This window comes from Pelodiscus sinensis, unplaced genomic scaffold (genome assembly GCF_049634645.1).
Source record: "Pelodiscus sinensis isolate JC-2024 unplaced genomic scaffold, ASM4963464v1 ctg35, whole genome shotgun sequence".
NCBI lineage: Eukaryota > Metazoa > Chordata > Testudines > Trionychidae > Pelodiscus > Pelodiscus sinensis.
The window spans coordinates 849,705-861,083 of NW_027465908.1; the positions used below are offsets into that span (position 1 = coordinate 849,705).

The 11,379-nt window shown below is 48.8% G+C and overlaps 1 protein-coding gene across 2 annotated transcripts in view; it reads right to left on the reverse strand.

The window, feature by feature from the left end:
* Positions 1-11,379, reverse strand: part of LOC142824448 (opioid-binding protein/cell adhesion molecule homolog) — a 999,900-nt gene that overhangs the window by 106,403 nt on the left and 882,118 nt on the right. For both annotated transcript variants that reach the window (XM_075916420.1, XM_075916419.1), the window contains one exon: positions 8,947-9,072. In XM_075916420.1, coding sequence (XP_075772535.1) covers positions 8,947-9,072 — 126 coding nt within the window. The remainder of the gene's footprint in view (positions 1-8,946; positions 9,073-11,379) is intronic.

Consider the following 11,379-nt stretch of genomic DNA (forward strand, 5'->3'; position numbering starts at 1 on the left):
TTCTCGCATTTGTGTGCAAACACCTTAGATAACCAACTGATGGCCCTACTTTCTCCATTCTAACCCGGGGTCCTCCTTTGTTGCTTCTTCTTCCTTGTGTTTCCCAGTTCCCCACTTACCTCAGGGCTTAGGTCACCGTCCACCAACTAACCTAGTTTAAAGCCCTCCTCACTGGGTTTGCAAGCCTGCCTGCGAAGATGCTCTTTTCTTTCTTGGTTAGGTGGGTCCCATCTCTTCCTAGCAATCCTTGTGCCCAGAACAGAGTCCCATGGTTGAAGAAACCAAAGCCCTCTCTCCGATACCACCTGCACAACCACGCATTTACTTCCATAATTAGACAATCTCTACCTGGAACCTTTCCTTCAACAGGGAGGATGGACGAGAACACCACGTGTGCTTCAAATGTCTTGATCCTTCTTCCTAATGCTACATAATCTGCTGTGACTTGCTCAAGGTCATTCTTGGCCATATCGTTAGTTCCTACATGGAGAAGCAGGAAGGGGTAGCGATCCGAAGGCTTGATCAGTTTTTGAAGACTCTTGGTCACATCCTGAATTCTAGTTCCTGGTAAGCAGCACACTTCTCGAGATATTTAGGTACACATTACCAATGTTTTGTTATGTGTTTATGCTGTACATATACCAATAGATGTGTTACATGTGTGCCTTTGGCATGAATCGGTTGCCTTGTGTAATATGGAACATGCTATACACATACTTTGTATGTGTGTTCTGGGCACATTGGTATGTGTGTCATACATTTAATTCTTCTCTCAAGTTACACCAGTTTTCCTCTAGTATGTATCAGGTAATAATACTTAAGTTACTTTCCTAGAATCACAGAATACTAGAAGTGGAAGGGACCTCGAGAGGTCATCAAGTCTAGACCCCTGCCCTTATGGCAGGACCAAGCACTGTCTAGAACTCTAGATCACCCCTGATAGGCGATGAATCACGTAGGCAGGTATCAATGTCAAATCCATCCCTGCCATCAACCTGCTCTTAAAATCTCCAGAGTTGGAGATTCCACAACCTTCCCAGGCAATTTATTGCAGTGTTTAACCACCCTGACAGTTAGGAAGATTTTCCTAATGTCCAACCTAAATCTCCCTGCTGAAATTTAAGCCCACTGCTTCTTGTCCTATCCTCAGAGGCCAAGGAGAACAATTTTTCTCCCTCCTCCTTGTGACACCCTTTTAGATACTTGAAAACTGCTGTCAGGTCCCCTCTCGGTCTTCTCTTTTCCAAACTAAACAAGCCCAGTTCCTTCAGTCTTCCCTCATGGGCCATGTTTTCTACGCAGGAGCCGTGAATACCAGAATAGCACAGAAGCAAGAGAAAAGGAGGATCCTGCCCGTGCTTGGAGTAGACGTTGCACGGCCACAGGCTCAAGGCACACGTCGGTGAGATCTGGCGTGACATTTTAGAAGGGAAGAGCTAAAGGGAGGTTGTTCTTGATGCAAAGCAAGCTGGGGAGGAGGTGCACGAGGCACCACAGAGATGACTGAATTGAGCGGAAAGGTTTAATGCAGCGTTGCACGAGAGCCAGGAGTGAGCAAAAGCCAATGTTACCGCCAGCACAAATGGACGGGCCATACGGCTTTGGCAGGTCTCACCAGCGGCACAGAGGCCTTTGTCTGCACAGTAAATCAATTCCCTTAGCTGTCTGTATTTTCACCTGCTCCGCTGTGAGCGAGGCCAGCAGGGGACTATGCCAATGCCATAGCTCTGTAACAGGAGAGAGAGGCTTTCAGCTCTCGGAGACTGACACGCTCCCTGACTGCCACCAGATAAACATTTGGTGGGCTGCACGAATCCGGCCAGTTCTTGGTTCAGACCTGAGAAATCACTGGTGTTTACCAGCCCCCTTGTCGACAGTCAGAGCAGTGCAACCAGACTCTGAATGGGACACAGAGGCTGAATTCCTCTCTCACCAATAGACGTAAATCGGCCAGGGAAGGAGGAGGTCATGGGCAACGCCATCCTACATCGCTGATGCTCATTGATAAACAGGAGCCTTTTGTCTCCAGGGCCATCATTTTAGTGCCTTTTATAATAACTAAATCTACCTTAAACAGTTAGACATTGTGTCAAATTCTGCTCCACTATATCCCTAAGGAAGTCATTGGGGTTTATAACTAAGGCCAGAATTTGGCCTTTGAGACATAGCCTATTAGGCCAGGTCTAAACTAAAAAGGGAAGGTCGAATCAAGATACACCACTCCAGATATGTTCATTACCTAGCCGGGGTCAATGCACTTTGTTTCGAGTTTCCCCAATGTTCCCATTGGTGTCCCTTACTCTTCGCAGAAGCAGGAGTACTGGCCGCCAACAGGGACGCCCTATGAGTTTGATTTAGCGAGTCTAAACTAGACTCGCTAAATCAAACGCTGGACGATCGATTGTGGCAGCATCCATCTTCTGTTTAGTGAAGATGTGGCCTAAGAACTGCATCAGCTGTATTGCTACTGCTGAGTTTTCAGAGCACTGGAATGCAACGGAGGTAGCCATGTAGAAATGCCTGCACACGGCTGAGTTTCCCCAGAGTTTGTGAATGCTGATCTCCCTCCTTCACATGTAGCTATATGGAAATCACTTGGTTACATTCATGAGTAAAAATAAAGTGGATAATAGAAGCTGAAGAGTCAATGAATCAGGGCACCACTGATCCATCTAGTTCCATACCAAGTCTCCAGCAGTGGTCAGGACTCAGGGTTTTAAAACAAGGCTGCCACCCCACCCCACACTAGGGACACCTGGCCAATTACCCAGCGCTGGGGGGTAAAGAAGAGGAAATCTTTTCCTTACTGCCGTGGTCACCTTAATCCAGAGGTATGAGCTCTGAGCAGCTGATGGAACTGACTAGCTCGTGAAAGCACAATATGAAATCTGGCTCCGTTCTTTTTCAAATGCACCCACACTGCCCCAACGAGGCTGATGGGGCGACGTATCTGGGCATCTCTGGCCCATGTCGCCCAGGCCATGTGAAGTAAGAACTGCTGGAGAGACAATCAGACTTGAGTCTACTCTTGCATCAGTGTCACCCTGGCATTGTTCCACTGCAGTCAATGGAGTGACTCCAGATTTACACCAGCGTGCGTGGGATCACAATCAGGTCCTCTGGGCTTCCCCACCGAGGGCCCTGGCCTTTGTTTGAAAGTGGGACAATGTTTCCATGAGCAGAAGTCCCTTGGGAAGAAGGCATTGATGTGTGCCTGCCTGCCCCTTAATGCCTATGGGATACACCAAGCCAGGTGTCAATATCAAACCCATCTCTGCCTGCAAAAGCTTCAGAGGCTCCTGCCTGCATTCTGGCCTGAAGGAGAAAGAGCAGGAGAGTGCAATTAACCCATGAACTAATTCCCTTCTCCCACTGGAGATGGGGACTGACAAGCAGGAGTCCTATTCTGCTGCTTCAGGATCCGAACAAATACCACCAACCGCAGTTATAGAATCATAGAATCATAGAATCATAGGACTGGAAGGGACCTCAAGAGGTCATCGAGTCCAGTCCCCTGCCCTCAAGGCAGGACCAAGCTCCATCTACACCATCCCTGACAGATGTCTATCTAACCTGTTCTTAAATATCTCCAGAGAGGGAGATTCCACCACCTCCCTTGGCAATTTGTTCCAATATTTGACCACCCTGACAGTTAGGAATTTTTTCCTAATGTCCAATCTAAACCTCCCCTGCTGCACTTTAAGCCCATTACTCCTTGTCCTGTCCTCAGAAACCAAGAGGAACAAATTTTCTCCTTCCTCCTTGTGACACCCTTTTAGATATTTGAAAACCACTATCATGTCCCCCCTTAATCTTCTTTTTTCCAAACTAAACAAGCCCAGTTCATGAAGCCTGGCTTCATAGGTCATGTTCTCTAGACCTTTAATCATTCTTGTCGCTCTTCTCTGTACCCTTTCCAATTTCTCCACATCTTTCTTGAAATGTGGCGCCCAGAACTGGACACAGTACTCCAGCTGAGGCCTAACTAGTGCAGAGTAGAGCGGCAGAATGACTTCACGAGTTTTGCTTACAACACACCTGTTGATACAACCTAGAATCATATTTGCTTTTTTTGCAACAGCATCACACTGTTGACTCATATTCAACTTGTGGTCCACTATGACCCCTAGATCCCTTTCTGCCATGCTCCTTCCTAGACAGTCGCTTCCCATCTTGTATGTATGGAACTGCTGAGGATTATGTGTATTACAAGAGCATCTAGAGCTTCCAGTAGAAATCAGGATTTCGTTGTGCTAGATGCTGTACAGACACACTGTAAAAAACAGTCCTGGCACTATCTAAGTAGAGGAGGCACAGACAGGCTAGCAGGGAAATATGAGAGTTCCTATTTTACAGCTGGAGAAACCGAGGCCGAGAGTAGAGCAGTGAATTACCTAAATCACCCAGAGGGTCTGAAGAAGAGGCAGGACTTGAACCCAGATCTCCTGAGTCCCACACAAGAGTCATTTGTATCCCATCAGAGGAGATCTGGGATGCACACTTAGGCTTTGCCTACACGTCTAAAATTAAAGCGCCAGAGTGTGGGAATAGCACAAACTCTTCCGACGCCCTTTATAAACCACCCCCACAAAAGGCGGAGCTAACAGCGCTGGGAGCGCGGCCACTTGCTGCGCGGGGGTGAGCCGGAAAGCTGCAGCGCCCTCCAGTGGCAATATAGACTTTGCTTTACTTAGGAGTGACCCTTCATGTGCTGGGCACATGGCAGAAAGTCATCACATCAGTCACTGCCTGACAGCTGCCATTTCAGGCCTCTGCTGACAAATTGGAACTGGACTCCGGGTTCAGAACTGAGATGCAGTCCCAGGAGCGTACGGCGCACAGGGCCGGAGTGGCAGGCTTTGGGTGGCAGGTCAGGACTAGTTCAGAGACTTCAACAGAGCTGAGTGGATGCCGGTTGTACAGCTCCTATGCACCGTATCCCTCACCCCAGTCGGTGCTATTAGGCCTTCACTTACAAGAACTCTAAAGTGGCAATGTCCTTTTACTTTGGTTTCCTGCTGTGCTAAGACACGGTGGGTCTAGCGGTGTGTAGTGTAGTTAAAAAATTATGCTTCAAGATTCATAGTAAAGTGGATGCAGCTGCCAGGCCACGTCAAAGGTAGAAAAGCAACATGATGGGTTGATTGCCTGTGATTGCTTGTATTTTTAACTCCTCGGCTCGTGAAAAGGAGGAGGTGAAGAACATGTATGTGTGTGCATGTGTGCAAACTTACACATGGGCATGCACGCTCACCACCGCGGTGGAGCATTCTCAATATTCACACTGGTGGTTGTGACCCAAGGGCTCCTTGGGGCCAGCTGGCAGAGGGTGCATAGAGTTCTACGCTGATCCCTGGGTGAGATGTTGGCATGTGAGCTCTCTGCAGAAGGTGTGTTTCCAGTTCGTTGTCGTAATCGTGTGAAAAGATGCAGACAGATAAGGTTGAAGGAGTGATGCACCTAAACAGAAACTGATGCCTTGGGTTTATGGGAGATGCTCCTTTTGAGCAGGAAGTACCTGACACCGATCCCATGTCTGGACGCTTGTACCTTATACACCTCTTGGCACACTGAGCCAGGTGAGAATGGAGAGACTGTAAAAATCGACAAGAAAGGAATTCCACTGGAAGAAACAAACACTGCGGGGAGGGGTTACCTGTTTACAAAAAAGACAAAGAATCGGTTGGTAAATCTTGGACTAAATCTACTGGGGCACTTTACCGCGCTGTAACTGTCTGGCTCAAGGGTGTGAAAAAACACCCGTAGCTCCCCTCATGGAGGTGGTTAACATGGAGTAACCACATGTTCAGTTTCAGGCTCTGCTATGGCCGTGCTCTGAACTTTTAAGTGTTAGACAAAGCCTGGGAATACAAAGCAACACATGCCTAAGAGGCAAACTGCCCGTGTGCCTGCCTCATGGAAGAAGAGGCTGTCTGTAAAGCACTCAAGGGACGTTGGGTGAGCCATTCTCCACTACACGAGAGCATCTGGTTCATTTAGTCCAGGCTGTAAAAGGCGCGTTACAGTTGATTTTTTAATGTAACTGTTTGTTTCCAACACTTGCTGCAACTTGAATCTCGGTGCTTTGTTAGATCATTTTATCCTCGATGTCACTATAAACTAATGTAAGCGCCGCGAGTGAAGTGGAGCAGTGATCTAGCGTGGAACTGGTAAGCTTGGCTGGCCGCTTTCTTTGAAAGCAATGGATCAATGAATACTGCCAGGAGACCAGGGGCCGGATGTTCCAGAGAGATGCTCAGAGAGCTCCGGGGGGGACTGTACCTATTGCAACCCCTCAAGTGACGGCGTGAGCAGCAAGGCCAGGAGGGAAGGGCTTGTGTCTGCCGTGGCCAGTGCTGTAGGGGACAAGACCCATGAAGACACAGACACCAAAAGAGCAGGTGGTAGCAAGATGCTGCCCAGCCTTGGGTACCCGTAGCAAGACTCAGAGATGCAGCGTTTGGTAGGTATATGAACACACAGAGAATAGCCTATGAAACAACCCAACAGCCAGCGTCCTACGAAGAAAGTGAGATTTAGTAGTTAAAGGAGAAAACTGGGAATCGGGATTCTAGAGTTTCATCCCCCATTGTGTCAAGTATCAGAGGGGTAGCCGTGTTAGTCTGAATCTGCAAAAGCGGTGAGGAGTCCTGTGGCACCTTATAGACTAACTGAAGTGTAGGAGCATAAGCTTTCGTGGGCAAAGACCCACTTCGTCAGATGCATGTAGTGGAAATTTCCAGAGGCAGGTACAAATATGCAGGCCAGAATCAGGCTGGAGATGACGAGGTGGATCCAATCAAGGAGGATGAGGCCCACTTCTAGCAGCTGATCTGGAGGTGTGAATTCCAAGAGAGCAGAAGCTGCTTTTGTAGTTAGCGAGCCATTCACAGTCTTTGTTTAATCCAGAGTTGATTGTGTCAAACTTGAAGATGAACTGTAGCTCAGCAGTTTCTCTTTGAAGTCTGGTCCTGAAGTTTTTTTGCTGCAGGATGGCTACTTTTAGATCTGCAATTGTGTGTCCAGGGAGATTGAAGTGTTCCCCTACAGGTTTTTGTATGTTGCCATTCCTAATATCAGATTTGTGTCCATTGATTCTTTTACGTAGGGACTGTCCAGTTTGGCCGATGTATATAGCAGTGGGGCATTGTTGGCACATGATGGCATATATTACGTTGGTAGATGTGCAGGAGAACCTACCAGTGACAGTATGGCTGATCTGGTTAGGTCCTGTGATGGTGTTGGTGGTGTAGATATGTGGGCAGAGTTGGCACCGAGGTTTGTTGCAAGGATTGGTTCCTGAGTTCGAGTTGTTATGGTGCGGTGTGTAGTTGCTGGTGAGAATATGCTTCAGGTTGGCGGGTTGTCTGTGGGCAAGGACCGGCCTACCTCCCAAGGCCTGTGAAAGTGAGGGATCATTGTCCAGGATGGGTTGTAGATCACTAATGATGCGTTGGAGACGTTTTAGCTGGGGACTGTAGGTGATGGCCAGTGGTGTTCTGTTGGTTTCTTTCTTGGGCTTGCCCCGTAGCAGGAGGCTTCTGGGTACACGTCTGGCTCTGTCAATCTGTCTCCTCACTTCCTCATGTGGGTATCGCAGTTTACAGAATGCTTGTTGAAGATCTTGTAGGTGTAGGTCTCTGTCTGAGGGGTTGGAGCATATGCGGTTGTACCTCAGTGCTTGGCTGTAAACAATGGATCGCGTGGTGTGTCCAGGATGGAAGCTGGAGGCATGCAGGTAAGTGTAGCGGTCGGTAGGTTTTCGGTATAGGGTGGTATTGATGTGACCGTCACTTATTTGTACCGTGGTGTCCAGGAAATGGACCTCCCGTGTAGATTGATCCATGCTGAGGTTGATGGTGGGGTGGAAGCTGTTGAAATCATGGTGAAATTCTTCCAGAGTCTCCTTCCCATGGGTCCAGTTGATGAAGATGTCATCGATGTAGCGTAGGTAGAGAAGGGGTATAAGTGGACGGGAGCTGAGGAAGCGTTGTTCCAGGTCAGCCATAAAAATGTTGGCGTATTGTGGGGCCATGCGGGGGCCCATAGCAGTGCCACTGGTCTGAAGGTATATGTTGTCACCAAATCTGAAATAGTTGTGTGTGAGGATAAATTCACAGAGTTCAGCCACCAGTTGTGCTGTGGCATCATCAGGGATACTGTTCCTGACAGCTTGTACTCCATCTGCATGTGGGATGTTTGTGTAGAGAACCTCTACATCCATGGTGGCTAGGATGGTGTTTTCTGGAATATCCCCCATTGTGTGTATCTTTGGGCAAGTCATGTCACAGCTCCGCACCTCCATTTCCCTATTTGTGCAGCAGCGCCCCCATGTCACGGGGCTAACCCCTCGCTGCCCCTGTTAAGCAGGAACTTAGAAGCTTCACCCAGGAAACAAACATCTAAATGCACACGACTTTGTGTTCATTCAGCCACAGACTTCAAAGATTTTTACAAACACTCTGTTATGCCTTACTATGTCCCTCGACAGTGCCACAATCTCCATTGTACAGGTGGGGAAACTGAGGCAGAGTGAGGAAAAGTAATTAGTCCCATACACGTTCCACGGTGGCCATTTTACCCATAGGGAAACTGAGGCACAACAGGGTTAAGTAACTGGCCCCTACAAGTTCCATGCTGGCCATTTTATACATGGGGAAACTGAGGCACAGTGGGGGTTAAATAACTGGCTCAAGGCCACACAGCAAATCAGGCAGAGCTCCCGCCCCCTATCAACCCCCCTACACAGCCTAAAAGTCCTGCTGAATTAGGTGCCATGCTATCACTGCCCTTCAAGGCACTCTATCAAAAACTTAGGGCTAAGGGCACTGGCATATACAGAGACACACATAGGAAGAAAAACTGATCAATCCCCCTGTACCTAGTCCCTCCAGAGCCATCTCAGATGCCTGAAATCCCAGGGTCTGTCTCAAGGTGGCCTCTTACCTTTTCCAGACAGGTGCCTCCATGTCACGGTAGGCTCTGGTCTCCCAAAGGCCAGGCACATGAGAGTTACGCTGCTGCCTTCGTTCACGGTGATGTCTGAGGAGATGTTGATAATCTGGGGAGGAACTAGAAGAAAAGAGAGAGAGAGAATGAGGAGAAATTCACGAGAACGGAGTCTGATCCAAGCCTCTGTCATGCACACACACACACAGCCGCATCCTTAACTATGGCGACCAGACTCCCTTCCCTCTGTCTGACGTGGCTCAGGGCTGAATTATGGAGGTACAGAGAGTTTGGAGCCAGCCGCGTTCTGAGTGCTTCCCCTAGGATGTATCCCACCGTCCCAGAAGGGAACCCATCGACTCTACAAGAGCCCCTTGTTTCTAAAAGCGCTGTGCCCGAGAACTCAGGGTGTGTCTAAACTACATGGCTCCATCGATGGAGCCATGTAGATAAGGCTGATCGGCAACGGGAAATGAAGCCATGATTTAAATAATTGCGGCTTCATTGAAATTTAAATGGCTGCCGCGCTGAGCCGACAAACACCTGATCAGCTGTTTGTCGGCTCAGCGTGCTAGTCTGGACGCTCCCACGCCGACCTGAAAGCCCTTTATCGACCTCCCCGTTATGCCTCGTAGGATGAGGTTTACCAGGGAGGTCGATAAAAGGCTTTCATGTCAACAGGGGAACGTCCAGACTAGCACGCTGAGCCGACAAACAGCTGATCAGGTGTTTGTCAGCTCAGCGCGGCAGCCATGTAAATTTAAATGAAGCCGCAATTATTTAAATCGCAGCTTCACTTCCCTTTGCCAAACAAACAAATCTACATGGCTCCGTCGACGGAGCCATGTAGTTTAGACGTACCCTGACAGCCAGAGCTTGCTTATTCCATCCAGTGGGTTATACAGCCCGCCCTTCAAAACGCCCTCCTTCGTGTAAAGTCTTATCAGCCGGGCAACCCCAGAGTTGACAGCTTGCTACAACCAAACCCTCAGCTACCGAGCATTCCTCAGTACAGGAAGTTCCCAACTGATGGGTGGGCAGTGTCCACAAATTCAATTGTCAGTCGGTTGTTTGGCACCCAGAACGCATGTTCCCCTACAAACCATGTTAGAAATGCTGGTGAGATTCCCAGGCTAGCTCACAAAGGTCTTACTGAACCCACAATGTAGCTGAAATCCTGAATATTTGCAATGAAAAAGAGTGGAAATAGAGGGGTTTAAACGGTGAGTGCTGGTGCTTGGGGAAAGGCGGGTTTAATTGGGAGGACACGGAGGTAGGCGGAGATTCTGAAAAGGACTTTGGGGCATCCCCTAGCTCCTCCCCTCCCCTCTGGCCACCCCCTCTGCCTCTGGCCTGCTCCCGAGGCTGCAGGGGAGCTTGTGTTTGTAAGTAAGACGTGTGTAACTCGGGGAGGGCCTGGACAGTGCTGAGCGTTTGCACACAGCCGGGGAGACAGGCGTGTGCCCAGCACGATTTCCAGTCGTACACAGTTTTCAGCAGGGGGGTAGAGATCATAGAATCATAGAATCATAGAATAATAGGACTGGAAGGGACCTCGAGAGGTCATCGAGTCCAGCCCCCCGCCCTCAAGGCAGGACCAAGCTCCGTCTACACCATCCCTGACAGATGTCTATCTAACCTGTTTTTAAATATCTCCAGAGAGGGAGATTCCACCACCTCCCTTGGCAATTTATTCCGATATTTGACCACCCTGACAGTTAGGAATTTTTTCCTAATGTCCAATCTAAACCTCCCCTGCTGCACTTTAAGCCCATTACTCCTTGTCCTGTCCTCAGAAACCAAGAGGAACAAATTTTCTCCTTCCTCCTTGTGACACCCTTTTAGATATTTGAAAACCGCTATCATGTCCCCCCTTAATCTTCTTTTTTCCAAACTAAACAAGCCCAGTTCATGAAGCCTGGCTTCATAGGTCATGTTCTCTAGACCTTTAATCATTCTTGTCGCTCTTCTCTGGACCCTTTCCAATTTCTCCACATCTTTCTTGAAATGTGGCGCCCAGAACTGGACACAGTACTCCAGCTGAGGCCTAACTAGTGCAGAGTAGAGCGGCAGAATGACTTCACGAGTTTTGCTTACAACACACCTGTTGATACCTTTTTTGCTTACAACACACCTGAGATGGAACGTTAGGCAAGATTTCTCCTGCTCCTCCCACCTTTTTCCACAGTATGATTTGGGGGGGTGTTGTCTGTTTGAATGCTCAATCCATTTGCTCTAGCACGGGGGGGTTTTAACCACCTCCCCCCTCCGGAGACCCCTCCGTCACGCTACACAAACACCAACCCACCTGTGCCATAACAACTGGGTGTCTGCACATAAAAGCCAGGGCCGGCATGTGAGGGTAAGAAGCAGGGCAATTGCCCACTACCCCATGCGCCTCCACAAAGCCACGGTTCTCAGCTTTCAGCT